At 39.2% G+C, this 21,116-nt stretch overlaps 1 protein-coding gene across 5 annotated transcripts; it reads left to right on the forward strand.

The window, feature by feature from the left end:
• The first annotated feature begins 613 nt into the window (after positions 1 to 613).
• Positions 614 to 18,315, forward strand: LOC117205375. 5 transcript variants are annotated; one of them, XM_033443709.1, is made up of 8 exons: positions 614 to 1,116; positions 7,980 to 8,134; positions 8,886 to 9,068; positions 10,392 to 10,702; positions 11,833 to 12,398; positions 12,808 to 13,119; positions 15,604 to 15,708; positions 17,284 to 18,315. In XM_033443709.1, the coding sequence occupies exons 2-8, from the start codon at positions 8,035 to 8,037 to the stop codon at positions 18,113 to 18,115; spliced, it is 2,409 nt and encodes an 802-aa protein (XP_033299600.1). In that variant the 5' UTR covers positions 614 to 1,116; positions 7,980 to 8,034; the 3' UTR covers positions 18,116 to 18,315. The 5 variants fall into 5 exon arrangements, with proteins under 5 accessions (XP_033299600.1, XP_033299605.1, XP_033299602.1 ...); XM_033443714.1 differs by having other exon boundaries at positions 615 to 1,116; positions 17,596 to 18,315; XM_033443711.1 differs by lacking the exon at positions 614 to 1,116 and adding an exon at positions 1,186 to 2,172.
• Positions 18,316 to 21,116: the final 2,801 nt, after the last annotated feature.

Consider the following 21,116-nt stretch of genomic DNA (forward strand, 5'->3'; position numbering starts at 1 on the left):
CCACCCTGTAACCTTTAATTTACCTATATTTCTTATAAAAGCTATCTCAAAAAATAGTATTTATAGCGGAACGAATTCCACAGTTTCTCTTCTATTATAGTCATTCTCTTTCCTCATTGTTAAAAATAATCATTTCCAATCTGAACAAATCTGCTCTATCATCCACCCACGACCTTTCTACCCTGCTGCAAATTACGGAATCTTTCTTCTAATTAAAAGATGGGTTCTGCCAAAATTTTTTCACGATATCCATCCGGAAACGATACGAGCCTTCCACAACCCATACGAAAGCGAGCAGAGCACCCTCGTTCCAAGGATACGAACTTCCGGCAAGCAACTTCCGTCACCCTTCTCCTGCAACTTTCTCAATTCAACGGATCCTCTGTCGTTTCGAAAATACGGACCTGCATGAGACCCAATGTTCCAGACCCTTCCAAGTAATGGTTTTCTCGACAAGGACCTCGGAAGGGCCTCCGTAAATTCTCCTCCCACCCCAGCGAATCCGCCCCTCGACCGGCTGACTGCTTCGTTGTGAACACGTGTAGGGAGGTTCGCTTCGGTTCTTAGTGTGCGTGCGTGCGTGTGAGTGTAGCGAAGAAGGAAGAGACAGGCCGACACTGTGAGGCACTGCGACCACAGAGGCACGCACACATGCGTGAACACCTCCATACAGCGTCGAGAGTATGCACCAACACGCGTACAACGATCCGTCGTCGACTCCGACATCATCCTCGTCGTCCTAGACGTTTCTCTGCCTGTGCTGGATATGTGCTGAGTGAGAAAGACAGAAAGAGAGAGAGTGACGAAGAGGGTGGGAGGAAGGGAGGGAGGGAGGGGAGGGAACAGGCTCGACTGCTCCCCCTAATACTGCAGGATTGAATGGGCGAGGAGGGTGGTATTGGGTTCCCTCACCCCACTCCCACCACCCACACGCCGCTAGCTCCCAACCCACCCGCACCACCCACTTCTGTCCGCCTGCCACCCCGCCTGCCCACCCACTCGCCACCCGACTGCCGTCGAGGAAACAACCTGCAACCGAACCAGCACAACGTTTCCTCGAACAACGAATTTCCATCCTGGGCAAGGCTGGTTCTCGTCACACCGCAACAACATCCAGTGAGTACTCTATAACACGTATCGTATCTTCACCATCACCTTCGTTATCCGTCGTCGTCTTCTTCTTCTTCTTCCTCTCATACGGGCGAACTCGTTCGCGCGCGCTTCAATTTTTCCCTTACACTCTCTAGGCCCCCCCATTCCGCGTCTTTCTCTCCTTCTTTCGTTCCGTCCTTCTTTCTACCGCTCGTTTCACTCTCACCGAGATCGACAACTCCTGGACTTCGATTCTTCATGATTTTTCATCGTGTCAGTTAGAACTTTCCTCGAGTTGAACTGTACACGGCGTGACCCTCGATTCTATCAGTATGTAACGTGCGTACTGTGCTCGTGCTACGAGGAATCAAATCGAACGAGTGGACAGACCAACGTACGAACCAGCCGCGATCGATCGGAGAGCGAGAGTGACAGAGTGACTTGAAGAGTGTGACGCGGAACAGGCGTCGAGAGAGGAAGCATGTACCGTGGGCATCGCGGAACGACGTTACACGCGTGGCCGCCGAGAAGATAGCGACGCTGTCCTCGTGTAGGTAGCTCGAACACTTTATCCGATTGTGTGGTGTATTCTAACACGATCCAACTTTAAGAAAAAACGCGCTCTAAAGAAGAAAACGCCGGCTCGCGTGCGAGTGGTTAACGCTAGTATCATGGTGCGCGGTACGCGTACGAGTGAACTCGAGAAGAGAACAGCGAGACGACATGCGTCGCGTGTGCGTGTATCGCTCGCCGGATCGCGACGATTACTCGCGTGCTCGCTCGACGTGTGTGCGCGCCTTCGATCGGCCTACCAGAGGCGGAAGAAACGCAATGGCCACCGAGAAACGTTCTCACGGCGACCAGAACCGAACCAGTAGAATTTCTTCGATCGTAATGGGAAATCACCTACGCTTCGTTGCTATGTGTCCCTGCGCGGCTACTGTATCTTCCACAGTGCTATACAGACACCGCTATATATTTATAAATGCCTGTGTGTCGCCGTATGTATGCCTGTACGCATGGAGGAGTTGCACGCGCGCGCGCCGACGCCAAGACCCGCTCGCCGTCCTTGGTTAGTCGGTAATAATTTCCGGATGAATTTGAATGGCACACTGCGCGCGCCTTCTCTACCCCCACTACTTTTCACTCCCACCATTCGACAATCTCCCCACTCTTGCATATCTCTGTCTTATTCCATCGCAGCACTCCCCAATGCCGTTTCTCTCCCTCTGAACCTTTTTCTCTTCTTTCGTTTCTTCCGCTCTTCGTTCCCTCGAACGTTCCTCGTTGTATATACGACAGCTCCCTATGCTCTACCCACCCGCATCTCCCCACCAAGCTTAGGTTTTCTTCGGAGACAGTGGTGCTCAACCGGCGCAGAACACGAATCAAGGCACCCTCGCCATCTGTCGCCTTCGGGACATGTCCTCGATCGTTCCGGAGGGGAATATTGATTTATTCGTCGCCGGTCTAACCCCTTCCACACAGCACGAACGTTCTCGCCACCACCCCTTTATAATACGTATACCGAGATACACTGAATAGTATGCGTTCTTATACACGTGTACATAATATATGAGTAGCATGCATGTGTACATATTTCGTACGTATGTATACGTATGTGTGTATATGTACTGTTTGATCTGTGTGTGAGTATGTATGGTACCGTCGCTTGGGGTTTCCAGAGGCACCCTGTCTTTCTCTGTTCTGCTCATCTCTTCCTCTCTGTTTCTCCCCCTAGTTTTCACGCGGCAGCAACCGTGGCTCGATCAATACGCGACCAGGCTCCTTCTTCCTCTTTCCGGACGCTGCATCCCCTAAAAGTGAGTTACGTCGCCGCGGAGATCGAAATCGATCGATCTATGCTCTAACAGGGTAGGATCCAGTTCGATTGACAGGGCACTCACCCCCTCCAGAGTCGATTGGCCGGTTAACGAGCCGCGTTACGCGTTGCTTACGGATTGATTTTGTTGCTTCTGGAATGCGTTGCTTCCAAGCGCTAGGATCTCGGCAATGGGTAATTTATTCGCGCTCTGGACGATTATGGGGTGGGGCTATTAATTGGAGATCGTTCTTCCGTTAATGACGGAGTTTATCTTTAGGAATTGTTGGGTTAATTGTGATTACGGTATAATATAATTTTTATAGTATAGTTTTAAAGAGCAATGGAATAACTTTTTATACTCAAAGGGTAGTTTCGATCCCAACTGATAATACAATCTTTATTTATTGTTCGAAGGTTCATTATTTTGTGATAAGTAAGATCATATTTTGAAGCATTAAAATGATTTTTAATAATCGAAGACCAGATATAAGTCTCAATCTTTGATGTGTAATTCAATTTTACATACGTGTTTAATGTTAATTTTAGAATCGTTAAATTTAACGTATTATGAGAAATATCGATGTTGAGATTCGATGTTGAAATTTGCTTAAAGTTAAGGAAATTTTTAATTCTTAATAAACGTAAAATGGTTTCAACCTGAATTACAAATTCAGTTTCGACTAATTCTACGTTTAATGTATGCACTTAAATAGACACTGGAAGATCGAAAACTTGGGAACAGTAGGTGCTAGCCGTTTAGCTGTTTGCATTGGGGAGAAAAGAGGTCTGTTGAATGTCTGAATACCTCTGTTAGAACAGTTTTGCTTTCGGTAAACCATGTGGCTGATGAGTTTTTCCTTCTCCGTGCCAGTTAGAGTGGCATAGGACTTCTATGAAGATTCCTACTTAGAATAATTAACGTGCTATGGGAATCTCAGCGTGATTATATCGTTCAAAAGCGTTTTCAATGTGTTCTATAAGATTGGAGGAGCTGTTCCCGACGTTGTGGATTTCATTATTCACAATAGGGCTCGATGAAGAACTGCTCGTCTTTATGCTCGATTAGTTTCAAGGATCCCTTGCGACGATCAGACCTTCCTTTGTGTTTGAAGGGTAGTAGCCAAGCTAATAATTTTTATGTCCAATAAATTATTGTTGTCCACTTGATTCTTCTTGTTTCGTTTTAAGGATTCTACGCGCTATTTAGTACAATATTAGATCTCGCATAGAAACGAATACAATTTTGAACTTTTACAATTCGTTAATAGAATTTTAAGCTTTTACGATTTATTAATGCAATTTTTCCAAATCTTAGATTTATAATAGTTCGTATCTACAAATTCAATGTAAATTTAGAAGGTTTGCAATTTCATTAAACAGGGCAAAGGATTCTTAAAAATTTCATTTTCATTTCCTTTTTCATCTTTTATTTTTATAATTCAATTTAATTTCCATCTTTCTTCTCTCTCTTTTTATTTTGCATTTATTTCGAATGCCTCCGATTTAAAATTTAATTTGTCTTTTTTCTTTCCATATTTTTCATTTATTTCGAAGGAATTCTTATCCTTTGATCAGCTGTTTTTCAAAGAAGAAAGACACGAATGGGAAACGCGCTCGTTAATGGGGCGAAAAGGAAGTGTTGTTCCTTGATGTCGCGTGAATGAGTTCGAGACGGCAGGTTTCACTCTTGTTCCACTTCTAAGTGAAAATCGATAACTCTTTTTAGTCAGCCTTCTAAATTGTAACTCGGTTCAAAGGCGAAAGATTTCCCGGTTCATGAATATTTAGCAGCCGATAACACGAAGGCGGATTTTTCATTCTCCTTTCATCCCCTCGAGATACACCGGGAAGAAGAGTTAAGACTGCTCACGCTTCAGCAAATTGTAAAGTGGTCTTAACTTCGATCCAGTTTCTCGAGATCCTCGAAGCACGTTCGCAATTGCTCCTCGATCCTTTTTTATTCATTGTGGTTCGCTTTCAAAGGACATCACGACCTGCCGAGTGCTTTTCCAACATGCTCCAACTCTCGAGGGTTTCTTACTTTCTGAAAACATTCGGAAAATGAAGAGAATAGGCATTAAACAATTTACCAGAGTATTTAACTTCGTGGCCTTTCCTCAGAATTTTTCATTTATCTTCGTAGAACCATTCAACGATTGGTGAGAACATTAAAAATTCTATCACGTGAAGAATTCCATTTTTCCTCGTAAATTATCTTTCGGAATTTGACAAACAATATTCTCTCACGCGCCTCTTAAGTATCCGCCGCTCTTTAAATACAGATATGCGATTAAAAAGTTTACTGGAATATTACGTCAGAATGTTTAGTTTCAAAACGCCTGGAAGTTGCGCAAACACGTGAAAGATTCTTTCACGTGGAAGATCGCATTTTTCGTGGTAAATTATCCTTTGAAAGTGAAAAACGAAGATTCTATTCGTTTGAAAATTGTTGAATCGTAAAATTCATTCCCCACAGTCTCTTCACTAGACTACGATATTTATGGAAATTCGTATTTCCTTACTTAAATTACTTACAAGATCGAACTTGGACAGAAAAATATTTTGTCTATTACATATTGCATTTTCAGTATTTCACAACATATATTTCTGTGTAATATGCGCATTCTATACGCATTTGTATTTACAAATTTCCCATAAATCCATAAATATTCTGCAGCCTAGTCATCAGTTTTCAAAACGCTTGTATAGTGCGAATAAAATAATTATTCTGCATGCTTGATTTCAAAGTGCCCTTAATTGAAGATCCGTAACGACGATCAGTGCTTCTAAACGGGCCATAACAGCCTCGATTCTAATTCCATCGCGGCGTCTACCTCCAGGGAGAGAAGTCGTTAACGCTTCCGATACAGAGTTTCGCGTCACCACCGGTTCCTGTCATCGTGATGGAACACCAGCCGCGATTTCCTAGCACACATTAGCCCTGTATTTACGTTCGTACGCGGCCAGAATCTCTTTCAGCTTGGAATTGCTATTACGTTGCCATTGCCTCGTTTGCGCTTGACGATCGAACGCTGCGATTGCCTTAAGCCTAGTACACGTTGGCAAAGTGATTAAAAATGTCTAAGATAGACGATAGAATCTTATTAATTTTTGTACAACGTGTTGCAAAATTATATGTTTAGTTTTAATACTCTGAGAGTAATACGCGAATTTAAAGGAACATTTCACTTTTTAATTTATTTCTTTTGGATTTGTATTTCTCTTGGGAAAGTTTCAAATATTTCAGTTAAGAGAAGATTTGTATAATATAATAGAGACATTAATAAATATCGTAGAATTTTTCTGGAATTTTTCCTAATATTTGTTACTGTTCTAAGATTTCAAAAGTCTGGAAGATTTCTGTGAAACTTATGAATATCACTACTATATCATACAACCTTTCTTTAAGTTAAATATTCGAAACTCTTTGCTTCCTGGAGCAAGAAAGAGATACGGAGAAAATAGAATAGAATAGAAAGTATAATTTTGAACAATATCTTTTTATTTATTTTTTATTATTTTTCTATGGTCAATATAGTGTATCTTAAATTCAAATATCTTAAATACAAATCAACATGAAACTTTTATCAAGCGCGAACGCGGTTTAGTCTAATGATTCCTTGTCAGTGACTCTTTCTTCGTCCACAGAGCAGAAGGTACATAACTAAAAACTTGTTATAAGAAATCAAAGCGCATTAGAATGAGACATCTATCATTACGTATAACATTGTATCGTTCTCAATTACCGATGAGATTGCATTACGAAGCATTTTCGTAGGTATGTACGTGGCTTAAGCGCCCGTCAGGTCGGCTTCACCGAGAACCCCGAGTTGTTCTTAACGTTTTCTGACCGGGGTGAATCGATTTTTCAGGTACACGAAGATAGAAGGCGGCTTTAGGGAATAAGATGTTTTAGTCGGCAGCGTTGCAGCTGAATATATACAAGATAAGAAGATAGGGGAAAAGTCGATGACGCGGAAGCGATCACGTCTTCTAAAAACAAAATCGTCCTCTAGATTCGCACAGCAATTGTTTTTTGCAACCTTCACAATTGTGGTCATTAACGGCGATGATATAGAATGATTACACTATACAAAACTAAATTCTGTTACACAGTATGAAATTATAGTATTAATATTTGTTTATCATCGTTGAGATTTTTATTCAAAGTTTCTTCAATTTGTGATTTAAATTACTGTCAAATAGATGGTTCGTTAAACAGAAAGTAATTTTCGTACTTAATAGGAAATGCAGCTTTTTATTCTCACGTTTCCAATTTGTCGAAGAGTTTAGAGGCAGCGACCGGGTATGTTTGTACGTAGAAACTTAATATCCGACCGTCAAATTCTTGCGTTATATATCTTTCCTTCTACAAACAGTTTCGACGTTAAGAATTTCCGAAGAATTGAACGCTCGGCGAAAACGACATTTCATTTACCATTCTCGGCCCCCCTCATAAAACAGAGACAGTCAATAATATGACACCACTTAGCATCAAGAAAAATTAACTCTATTCAAACTTTAGTTTTCAGTTCTTTTTCTCCTTTTTTTCTTTTCTTTCTTTTTTGATAATATAATTCCTGCAGATGTTCAAAATCCAGAACAGTATCTCAAAAAACTATATTCGTTATTCTCGCGCTAGAATATTCGGCAAATTATCACCAATCTCCTCCGTTTTCTTTGAATCGCACTTAGTACCGACAAACTCCCGTTCTCTATATAAATGTGCCATTCAAGCCGGCCAGCGGAAAGATTAAATCTTGTGGACGATTAGGGGCAACGCTTTGGCAAGATTTCATTAAGCTTCAATGAGTCAATTAGCTCCCTTCGTCGATACATCACTGTGCGAGCGATTCTAAAAAAAGACATATCTTTAAACGAGTACCGGAAAAGGAAAGGCAGGAGAGAAAGCACGAAAGCAATAACGATGGGTGAAGGTGGGTCTGTAAGTGTCCAAGTATGAAAAGGGAGGAACCCAACCTTTTAAAATTCGGGAGGAAAATACATTTGGAAGAGGAATTATTAGTTACAACCCGGCTTACGGGCATCTTTCGGTTCGCAGGTAGGCGAAGGTTTATTGTTCCAAGGATAGGGGGTGACCGGCGGGGACTGGAAAGATGGAGGGTAGCGGTGCAGGAATTAGCAGGCTCGACTGCTACGAAGATATGTTTAAGGAAATAACCAGAAAATTGTACGGTGAAGATCCTGATCATAGAAGTAAGTGAATTTAAAGATATTTATGTGTCCTTTAAAATGATAGATTTAATAACTTGTGTATGTGTTACTGCGGTAGAAAATTTTAAGTATCTTCTATTGAACTGTGTACTGCATTTTAAACAGAAAACTAAGTCTTCAAATAAACTAGAAATACTATACAGTATGCTCTTTGAAAACTCTCTCAAGCTTAAAGGTTTATATTAAGGGTTTAGATTAACATGTATCACTACGGTAAAGGAATCGATATTTTTATTAATGAGGCGTGTATCATATTTTAAAGAAGAGGTAATAATTTTCAAATTGAGTATAAATATTAAAGCGTGCCTTTAAAATTCAAGTTTAACGGTTTGCATATACTATCGCAGTAAAGGTTAATGAAAGTAAGGAGTAATTGCAAGTATTGCAATATTAATTGAAGCAAGATAAATATTTCTGGAGGATTACGGTATACTTCAAACGTTTTTTTTTTTTTTTTTAGTTGTTTACATTCACAATTTGTCCAATTTGGACATTTGGTAGAATTGTTTTGGCTGTTTGATTATCATGTAGGTGGCTACCCCCAGCGGGGTACCATAAATACTTCAAACGTAGCACGCTTTTTTGCTTCGGTGCATCGAGATCGTTATTTTATATTTTAATATTTAAATCCATAAAACGTAATGATGCTCCCGCAGAAAACAAAAGATGCTTTGGTATTCTGTAAAATAAAATAGCAAAAGAGAATGTAGCTTATTATCTTCGTTTATCATAGCCTCAAGCGTTCAGAACGAGTTCGAAACTTCTGTATCGTACAAGACCGAAGAGGATACCGGAAACGGGACCGATAGTGATGATGGAAACTGGACTTGCGAAGAGGAGCCTTTGAAAGGCACCGATGGAAGTCGTATTGCTGCTTATCACGCTGGAAAAGCGACATGGAGGTGCTACGAATGCGGTTCGTATAATACATCTAGTAAAATTTTAAAAAATTGCACCACTTCTGTTTAAACTGTCTTATCTTAGATATAAAACATAAAATAAAATTTTTTTAAAAATGCTAGAGGGGATATAGGTTATTTGATAAATTTGATTTATAGATTTTAGATATTCCTCCCCATACATATTAGTTATTAATAGAGTTAGGGACTCATAAATATTATGAACATTATAGAATTCGTAAGAATTTATAGTCATCAATACAATTCATTTCTTTATTTGCCTAATTATTAGAATGACGTCGGTTATCGAGGACAACATGAGCTATATAAAAACATGTAACGCTATGTATATAATAGGTCACCGAGCACGACGGCACGGCTAGATACACAAATCGACACAGAGTTCAATATACAGGGTGGTTGGTAACTAGTGGTACAAGAGGAAAGGGGGTGATTCTACTCTAAAAAAGAAGTCGAAAATATGGAATAAGAATTTTTTTTTTTAATCTTTCCATCGAGACAACGATCTATAGTGAGATCCGTTATAACGAGACGTGATAAAGTGCACGCGTACTGAGCGAACATTCAAAGTTGATTTTCTCGAAAACAAAGCCTCAAACGAAAAATGTTTATTGTACCACCGCTTGTACTTTCCGCTTGTACCACCAGTTACCAACCATCCTGTATAAACAATGCGTGAACGCAATTCGCTGTTTATGGGGATATTTAGTTCCTTCTCCAATACGAATACTATATGACGTACTATGTTTCCTTAGTAATACCTGAGTTACGGATTTCGTGACTGTCCCTTGCAAATGGAAAGTTTCTCGTGAACAGTACTGACCCTCTCTCCCCCCTCCCCCCCCCGTCTTACCGTCTTTTGCCCATTTTCTTGGGCTTATGGCTTTTCGGGTGGTTCAACGTCCGTTCATTACGGAGTTTGAGTTCGTGAGTGATCGTCGCCTTCGACGCCGTTTAACACTTTGACGACGCTGGAAGACGCTTACAACGTTTGAAGACGTTTTACAACGTTTGACGATATTTGAAAACATTTGATTGGTGTTTGACGGTGTTTGACGGTGTTTGACGGTGTTTGACGGTGTTTGGCGGTGTTTGGCGGTGTTTGACGAAGTTTCGCGATACTATCAAAGGGTGTATACTATCGTATCTTCTGTGCAAATTGAAGTAATAAAGGCATAGATATATTTTACAGAAGTTTATTACCATAAATTAAAGAAACAAAAAGTTTCTGGAGTTACTTTTACCAGATCAGGTCATTCATTGGCTAGGCCGATATTCTGGACTAACGGATAAATTTACGAATGACGTTATTTCTCCAGGTGATTTGATGGGAGGTGGACCACGGGATGTAGCTGAACATTTCATGGAACTTCACTCGTCAAGGATTCTTGGAGACGATAGCAGAAACAGACATCATTCGCCCTCACAGGATTATCGACAGTCCGAAGAATTAAAAGTGGAGGATGTGATTTCCTATCTGGAAAGGCTGCGTGAACGAGTAGAACGTGTGGCACCACCATCCAGGAGAACTCAGGAAACGCAAACAGTGCCTGCAGCACTTTTACCTGTCACCTCCACCTTTCTGTTACAAGAATTACCATCAGCTCCTGCACCACAACATTTGCATCAGGTATGTCTCTGTTCATGGTTATTCTCAAATCCTTGAAGTCAAATGAGTGAGCATAGTTTATTTCTATCACGTAAAATTTTTCTGTAACACAATTAACATTAAACATACCAGTGGCGGTCAAATTGACCGCTCTCGAATTTCTACACAAACTAAACCATATTTAAACTTTATCATATCGCTTCATAATTTTTTACTTTTCCTAAAACATACAATACAATATATTTTTCGGTATTTACTTTTAGTTTGCTCTTTTATTTTCTGAGAAAAATTTGTACTCTGCCTTACCTACCATGAGCGGTCATTTTGACTGTTCGACAAAATATTTTAGTTATTCTTAAAATAAATGCAATCAGTACAAAGAAAAGGCTACCTTAAGGTCAAATTTGTTTAAGATGCGGGAAATATTTATGCGGCAAATGTACATTTGATAATAAGATAATTTGTAAAAAATGCAGCGAAGTTGAATAAGATATATCTCTATATAAATAAAAGTATAATTCCATTTAAGTCTATAATTGAAATTAAACAAAAGTAAATTTGAACAAAATTTTATGAAAGTTCATCATTTTATATACATTTAGTGATAAATTAACCATTATCTAAGTTAAATCATAAAAACTATTACTTCTTTAATCACCGATCATTTTGACCGCACACGGTAAGGATAGGTATACACGAAATGTCGGTAGGTTTAGTGTTAAATATCTTACAGTCTATACAATCCTATAGAATTCTAAATTATATTTACTCCGATAATATTCTATATTCCGGGATGAGGTATAAAAGGTTGACATGTACCAAAATGTATTGTATATTATGCATAAATGACTCTATTCTGATAACTTTTCTCTATACACGCGAGGGGTGGACTCACTTAGTTTCCGAGATATTCATGAAAAACTGCCGGTACCACTACAGTGATTCTGTTTACAATTGCGTGTCAGTAATTAAGTTTTCGAAAGTTTCAGCAAATAATATTAATTTTTTAAAGAAGTGTCTGCTTAATTCTAGCGACTGCAAAAATTACATATCTAAAATCCATTGTCGTGACGATAAGATGAAATCTTCTCTCGACTCGATAGTAACTCAGTTAATTAACAAGTAGTGTTCAAATTTTATTAATTCCACAGAACACCACCACGATGTCTTCAGTGACAGTGACACCGAGCGTGAAGCGGTATAGCTGTCCATATTGTCCTTATGGAACGGATCGCCGCGATCTGTACACACGACACGAAAATATCCACCGGGAGGAAAAACCGTTCCATTGCTATATCTGTTACAAACCATTCAACCGCGCTGATCATGTGAAAAAGCATTTCTTAAGGATGCATCGCGAGCACGGTTACGAGTTATCAAGGATACGCAGACCAGCTGGATCCAGTCCACCAAAGCCTCTCCAACAAGAAGCAGGAACCGCGAATACCGGAAATGTGAATACGAATGGCCAACCGCAGCAACAGCACACAAATTACTCGTCAGGATTTAATAATAACAAAAATTACCAGTTGCAGCCGAATACTGGCAATAATACAGCTACTAACGCGGGGGGAATTTATCAAGGAACATCGATGCCTGCTCCGGGTATTATGCAACCTGATGCAGCGAACTGCGCCACTGGAAGAAGAGTACAGAATGGTGGATGTAACAGCAAGAGCCATCTTAAGGGAAGCTCTAAAGGTGCTCAGGAACGAAGGTGAGATTTCTTTGGAAAATTTGATGATTTTATAGTACATATAGGAGTTGGACAAGAAAAATAAATAATTGAAGATTTTCCTAATAATTGAAGGACTTTATTTCTTAAATGCAGCCTAAAGTTTTTCGTCTTTTAATAGGATAATTCTTCTTGTCAATATATTTTCTCTTGGAATTGACACTAAAGATTATTCGTTTTAAATAATATAACGCATTCTTATCAATGATAGAAAAATACTCTTTTAAAATTGTGGCTAGAAATCGTTCATTTTTATTGATTATGTAATATAAGAAATTTGTTGTTCTTATTAATGGCTGGAGTAATTTCCTGTAGAGCTCAGGTGAATAGATTGTTTCGTTCGAATCAATAGGCTGACTTAACAACCGATTAACACAGTCATCGATTTTAGGTACACTTGCTGCTACTGTTCCTGGAGCGGTGTGGACAACTGGTGTTTGAAACGGCATCTAAACACACATTTGAAGCCGTTTGCATGCACCCTTTGCGAGTATAAAGCGGCGCGTGCCGAACGCCTAGCCACCCACGTGCTCAAGGTGCACAACAGACGGCAATGCTCAAGGTGCTCTTTCCTTGGCGAAGATGCGGCCCAATTACAGATGCACCAGCTGCATGTACATCGTGTCAGCAGTGCTAACGCACCCGCGACCTCTACTACTCAAGCTACACCACCGCCTACTAATCGCCATCAACAACCTTTGCAGTAAGAATGTGTTTCTATCTGTTTCGTTAACGTATTATGCAGTAATTGATGTCCTAATTGTGTTAACCGTTATCCGTGTGATGCAGTAATCGAGATTTGTTTATGAGAGATAATGGATTAGAAAAGTATGAAGGATGATTTACGAGAAAAGTTGTTGATTTTGAGTTGTTGGATAGGTGCTGAGATATGTTGATAAAATAGATAATTAAGAAGGAAATATTTTTAGAATGTTATAGAAGTACATCTATTTAACACGTTCGTCGCCCAGCGTGTTTCAGCTATGTTTCCTGCGGGGCCCAAATCCGACCGTGGCTACGTCCAGTGACCCACTATGGCACTTCGAGCCCGAACACATCGTCATAAAGCCAGATTGGAACATTAAAACTATTTCTTATTTTTATTACTTAAGTGTAGCTATAGTAAAAGTCTGGACTAGGGTATTGGGGTTTTTCCCAACATTCCAGATGGGAAATCCCGATGTCCTTTCATCTCCGACAAATATATTTAGTTCTGAAATGGAGAAAGCGATAAACTTTCCAGCTAGAGTATTCCGAGGGATCTCATGGCAGATATCTCAGATCTTCGATTTAGTCGAGAATGTTCAGTAGACAGTGTGAAAATATATTTGAAAGTGAGTAGAGTAGTGATGACGAAGTAGTGAATTTTAGAAAAAAAATTATAAATAGAATTTCATCGAGTTCGAATATTGAGGAAGCCACAGTCGGATTTGGGTCCCGCAGGAAACATAGCCGAAACACGCTGGGCGACGAACTCGAACAAGAAGAGCGTCACCATACGTTGGTGACGGGGCCCCCACGGAAGTATACCCGTCGCACGAATATGTGCGACGTGGCGACGAACGTGTTAATTGATCTGTGATATTTAATTGATTTGAAATATGAATCGGATTTACTTGATAGCCATTCATATCAGTGAAATTCTTCAATTGACTAAGACTTTATACGTGGACGATCTACGTTGCATCTTATGACTACGAAATCACCTAAAAACTTGATTATGAGAAACAATTTATCTTTTTCTTCCCAAAAAGGATAGATTATACTCACTGGAAAAAGATATTATATAAATGAAATAGTAACGATAGCGATTTACAAATTTGACTATTCGACTTTGCATACTTCTAGTATCACAGATTTTGCTGCACTGTATCCTCGTAGAGTTGAAAATTTGCTATGGTTTTATAATTATAAGACGTAGAGCGTATTTACATATTTCAGGAAATTATTCACACGTATCAATTATATTTTCAATAATCGGCCTGAACAACATTCTTATTACAGGCACACTTAAAGAATTTCACATAATCTCTACAATATATAAATTCGACATACTGCTCTACAAACTCATTCTTTGCTTCATCTTCCAACTCATTTGGTTCCAATCGCCCAGAAAGTCGTGTCGAACCATACGAAAACGCGATTCACACGATTCGATCCGAACTTCGAAAATTCGCGCAACATTTTTCTTCACGCGCTGTTAAACGAATCCGGATCGGACGGTTTCTCGTGCATCTTCCGCCCTGTAAAACTCATCGAACCGCAGTGCGCTGGTCTGTTTAGTTTAGAGGTTTTGCCACGACACACGAGAACCGGGAAATTCATTAAAACGATTTAATTGGAAGCCGATCGGACGCGATTAATCCGCGCTCTCGTTACTTTTCCGGTCGCGTCCCGTGGGAAAGCAAGTGTGTAACGAGCGGTCGAGCCGGATTTAAACTTCGATTCCCTGCCCCGTTTCTCTAGTTCGTTAGCCATCTTTACACAAAACCGTTCCGCTAACAGAAATTAGAGAAAAGTATTACGTATATATCGATCACGATGAGTTACGAATTAATTGGGATTCGACCGATCGCTGAAGAGGAAAGATGTGAATTTTGTTTATCCGTATCTGTTCGCCGCTGGTTTCGTATATTATACCACGTTTTGGTGCAAACTCTCGTCATTAATCATTTTCGTCCAGCAGTTTATTACTGCACCTCCTTCTATTCAATCGATGAACAGTGGTTCACGAAAGTATTTAAATATTTCCCATAATTGTTCGATTATATTGACTAAAAAATGATGTGGTTAAAAATGTTTTGGAGGATTGGTTGTTATTTTATTTTTCTATGGAAGATAACTGCAAACGAAAAGCTTTCGCGCACCAGTAGAAATTAATCTGATGCACATTTTCAGATTTGTTGCAAACGTTACCTATATATAATTATACTCGTTAGGTATCGTTATAATGTTTATGAAATTTCAAATTGTTTCGCTTAACGTACATAATATATTCATAAAATGTTTCTAAAAGTGTTCAAAGGCTCTCGTAAGTTTCTGCACAACGTTGTTGGATCGGATAATTGTTTGTTTCACTTGGCTTACATTTTGAAATTATGATCGTATTACGATTTATTCATTGAATAATAATATTGCAATTCGCTGTAATATGTGCTTTATACATGGTTAATTATCGAATTTACAGTCCCGCAGGAGGAGGACGGCCACCACCTGGTCCACCAGTTTTTCCAGCTCCAGCTCCAGCCATCGCACCTGCTACCACTGTGATACCACCGACAACGATACTCGGGTAAGCATCTCGCTAACCTTCTGATTCCCACGCTCCTAAGCTATTTTATTCGTTTTTGTTTTTGCCCGTCCGTGATTCGCTCGTTGGCGCACAGAGATCGGCGAAGCTAACTCCGCTCGTAAATTCGAATTCGTTTGCTCGTTTGTCCCGTACGACAGACAAAACATGCTAGTTTTTGATGTTTTTTAATCGGGAATCTGTATGTCGAATAGCATGAATCTTTACAACGAGATTTTACGCCAGTTTCTATTAGCTAATATCTGAATCTTTAGAGAGAAATGTAGATTTGATGTCCACTGTTGGAATTTGTAATTTCGGTATTATCCGCTATATTATTATTTGCAAGATCGGTATTATTAGGCTATAGATAGTAATTTATTTTAGTTTGGGTTATGTTATTTAATTTTGGGAAGATTGAATTTTGCATTGAATTCTATGTTTTATATAACGAGAATAATTGAAGTATACAGAAACCTAATTATACACCACCTTTTTTTAAATTGATAAAACATAAAATACGTACATTTTGATATTAAATATACATTTTTACATTATGGACTTTATCGATTCGGTTTTCCAGTCATTCGTACAGAGTTTTTTATTGAACTACGTGGTCCAAATTAAAGATAGATCGCCGTAGTTACCCATGACCAAAGATATCAGGATACTTCTCGCACAATAATCAATCAAAATTTCCAAGCTAAAAATTGTAGATCTCCTTTACAGTCTTATAATCTTTTATCAAATAGGATAGTCAGATAATTTGTGACTCGTATAATGTCACTAATAATATATTAATTCAATTGTGCCAGAGTGCTCAGTTGAGAACTAGATATCAAGTAATTCGTTTAATCTACTCAATACATATTCTGACAGTGGAAATCGAATTTGTAGCAAATTAAAGTTTGTCGTTTAACGCCTTAAAGTACTTTTACTAATAAATACCTAAACGAACATTAGCGACGTCGTGTGTGCTCGTAAGTTGCGAGTGCCATTCCTGCGCTTGCTTTTTTTTTTATATTACGTTCTATATTCGCCCATTGTACCAGGTCGACGTTATTCAGTGGTAGATTGAATCGTTCTGCAACATAAATTCCTACGAATTTCAAAAGGGTAGACCATCTCTCAACAACTATTGTCTGCTAAACAAAAGTCGTTTGTAAAATTTATAGATCGATTTTGAACAAAAAGATTACAATCTGCCACTGAAACTGCTCTTCACCATTTCGCCCGCCCTCCTACCTCTCCATTTTCTGTTACGTTGCAGCGTCATTTTTTAGTTTTTTTCTTTCGCGCCGTGTGCACGCTTCGTTTGTTTGCTTTCGGTGTCGCCAGGACACGCGGTGTCGTGCACGTTCCCGTGCTTCACTTTCGTTGTCTGTTCTTCTCTCGTTGTCACTGTCTCTTATACTTTTCTTCTTTAAAAAATAAATAAACAAAGCAACAACAAAAAAAAAACCAAAAAAGAAAAGAAAAATGTTTCTTGCCTTCTCGTCGCACGGTCGACGAGCGCTCGTTCGTTGGTAGAAAAATGACGCGAACGTAACTTATGGAACAGTGCCGCGGTGGTTGCAGCCACGAGATGGTAAACTCCCCTGCAACTGCAGCGACAATGGCGTACCCGACCTTGGAGGAGGAGAGGCGGTCGAGCTGGCACGAGCACGGCCGCGACCACGACCATCGTCGTCGCCATCGTCAACACGACGCCAACCAGATCGTCGATCACCATGAAACCGAGATACTGAGACGCGACCTCGTTTCGTTTTACGCCGTATGCTCGTCGAACGTCGAGCAACACGACAACCGTCATGTACACGACGAACCGTGCACCGGTTGTTCCAGTCGTGACTCTACTTCTACTTTACTTAATCGTGATTTTGCGCACAGCTACCGAGCCGTACCCGAAGCGAGCAAGGGACAGTCAGCCACGGAGCCGTATGAGTTACCTTGGCTAAGAAACATGCTGAGCAAACCGCACGAGAGGCGACCGAGGAAGCAGAGACAGCCCAGAAAGGTGACAGGGGTCCAGGAGTTCGATGACGAGGACTCAACTTGTTCTGAGGGGGAGAACCAGGACAAGAAACTAGAAGAAACGACATCCAGTCCTGTAAAGAAGTGTCCATCCAGGGCTATCACCTTGATAGATATGAAAGCTAGGTATCGAAATCAACAGAACAGAAGAAATTTGCTCAAGTGTCGTCAATGCCCCAAAGATGCACTTGCCAGGGGATCAATTTGTTCAGCGTACCACACCAAAGTCTCTCTCATTCTCCATAAACTATGGAGGCACAGAAGGAATGAAATTATAAACAATTGGGTAGCTAGGAACAGTTCGTTGTCACAACCGCCCTCCATCACGTTGAAGGCGACGGTGTTCACCAACCCTGGATACGAATACGACAGATAACACTCGATAAGAAAGGCAACGACAGACGATCGTGTAGATGGATCTCGAAATGCGAATCTAGAAAGCTGCTTTTCGATCAGTACCTTCTCCTTTTAACAAATTAATTTTGTAATAAAGATATCTCTTTACTATGACAGGCGGAAATGTTTTTGTAAGACGTTTTGTTCGGAGGTCCTACAGAGAGGACTTTTCAGAAAATTATTACCAGGATTTGATTTGTTCTATTGTCATTGTACTTAATCGTAATATTCTACTTATTCTTATTTCTTTATATCCTTTATATTACTTATCCTTATCCTTTATATTACTATATTATATTATATTATAATATATTATATTATATTATATTATAATATATTATATTATATTATATTATAATATATTATATTATTACAAGAGGATATTCTTATTACAAAGTTATCGATCTCGCGGGAGAAAATATTTGACGAAAAGAGCTGGTACCTTTCGATATTCATCGCTTTAAACTTTAGCTTCCGGATTCAGGGTATTTGTATCGTATTGGTTAAGAAATCCGTAGCCTTCGTCTTGTTCGGAGGATAATATCGGATGCTGTGAAGCGAACGTCCGTTTCTGAGAAATTATTGGTGTTCCTAATCAAGATTTCGGACCACATCTCGTGTGAAGTTTGAGGGTATTGATCGATTTGAAACGAACGGTCCATGTTTGGTCGATGAACTACGGCGATAGATGCGGAAACTTTCTCATAGCCAACGAAACAATTTTAGATAGAAAAGAATTTTGTCGAGGTTGTAGGGATAAAACGATAAAGGAGCCTTTCTGCTCTCAATTAAACCTTTTCTGGACGGGACGATGATTCTAAGAAATTAAAACAGCGAAACATTTAGCGCATAAGAAAGAACTAATCGAAAGTACCTTGAGACTCGAGTTTTTATCCTTGTAAGCACATTCATCCGCATTGGACTTTAGATTGCCTATGACGAACGTCGCGAAGACCATATTTTTCAGAAAAGATAACAGATAAAAAAGATGAAAAAAAAAGAATGCAAATTGAAACGATATTAATGTTGGATGATCGTCCCTAATCGATGTCTTGTGCGTATGTCCATCGTCCGTCTCTGTAATTACGTGATTATTTTCGTTTACTGATCAGTCGACTTTGCTAGCCTAAAATATACTTACGGTGGGGCTGTGTCTAGTCAAAAAAAAAAAAAAAAAGAAAAAATAGAAAAATATCAAAAAAAAGGCGAAAGAAAAAATGATTGAGACACGCAAGTCACGAAATTTGTGCCTAGCCGTCAGACAAGCACCATATTTATATAAGGGATATTTGTACAAAAACATCTTGTTTACGTTATTACATGAAATATATTATATCTATTGTACTTAAGCAGGGGACGTGAGAAGCCCAGGCAACTGTATACTCTCAGAGAACATCCACCTTATCTGTTATTTCTCTGAGATTCTGTGATTTCTGGCTTTTCATTTCACACTCCCTATTTAAGCATACGAGCTCAAATGGAAAAGGATTTAATTTTATTTCTTTTATAGTGATCCAAAATCGTGTCTTTCAGATCATTAACTTTAATGTTCTAATCTTCATTTATTATTGATCGTTTATTATTGTAAAAATGATTTTCGAACTTTTTGTTTCGTACTAAATTAATTGCTGCAATACGTTGATTAAAATTCCATGAGATTCGAGAGATGTTATACGCGAAATTATTTCCATTGAAAAGATTGTAATCGTATGTGAAGTGAAATAAAATATGTTGAAGTCACAGCGGGTGTACACTTTATTTCCCATAAATAGTTATCGTCCCATGTTGGATTCGTGCAGTTTGTCTTTTACGAAGAAAATACGTGTCTGTTTCTCTTATAAAAGAAACCATATCGAATGTTGATATTAGCAGCGTAAGAGAAATTTGGCTCGAAAATGTGCCGGTAGACGTCGCCAAAATCGTCACAGCCGATCGATTTCCGGTTTTTCGCGCGAAGTTTCACACAATCTATGCTTCTTTTTCTTCTAAACTTGTCAGCAACGCAAAAAATATATTGTGAAACTTTTTCTGAAACGTGGACCGCGTAACATCAACTCGCGTAACTTCATTTTAACTTTTTTAGAAACAGGAATTTTTTACTTCGCTCCAACGGAAGACTTCCGGCTTCCATCAACAATGTTAGAAACTGATTCAAAATTTTTAATACATGCGAGGAAGAACGGTTGTTGAGTATCGTCCAGAAAACTTAAGTCTTTATGCGGAAGAGAACCCGAGAAACTTAATAAACTAAAAGTAGAGCCGAAGCTGCGAGAGCTGTGAGCAATTTACAACGTAAATAACTAAACTTCGTCAGATGAGTTCGTAAATCGTAATTTCTCGAATAGTTCCTCTTTTTGCTTTATCGAATAAAAAGTTCGCGAAACTTTTCAAGTTGCAAATTTCACGGTAAAGGTAACTGCAAAGAGCGCATAGCAGACGGAAGTCTTTGTAAAGGTATTTAGTAACGATCAGACGCAATCTCTGGTAACGTAAACGGAAGAAAGCACGCAATGTCGACGAGAGTCGATAATTGGATGAAACGCGAAACCGCGTGGCTTCCATTTTGTTCTCCTTGCTGCTGAATAACGTTAAATAACGTTATCTACGAATCGTTCAACTGTGCTTTCACATAACGATTCCAGCCTGTCATTTCTCGAATAAAGAATGAGTTGGGTTTGTAATTTATACCCGAATAAAACAAGTAACTGTCCTAATTTTCGATTACGATCTTAAACGAGATTAACTTTCGAAATGCAGTACGAAATTTGATTTGTAGTTGATTTAAAAACTCATATACATAATGCCAATGATATCGATGACAAAGAATAATACCACTGCATCATTCAAGTATCTCGCTTTTTAATTATATAGACTATTTTTTTACGACTGTACGTCAAACAAGATAGTCAAATAACTAGTAATTTTGCAAAATATCACTTGTAATGTTGTTCTCATTTCTTTCATTGTCATAAAAGGATTTA

This window comes from Bombus bifarius, unplaced genomic scaffold, assembly GCF_011952205.1.
Source record: "Bombus bifarius isolate JDL3187 unplaced genomic scaffold, Bbif_JDL3187 scf7180000007990, whole genome shotgun sequence".
NCBI lineage: Eukaryota > Metazoa > Arthropoda > Insecta > Hymenoptera > Apidae > Bombus > Bombus bifarius.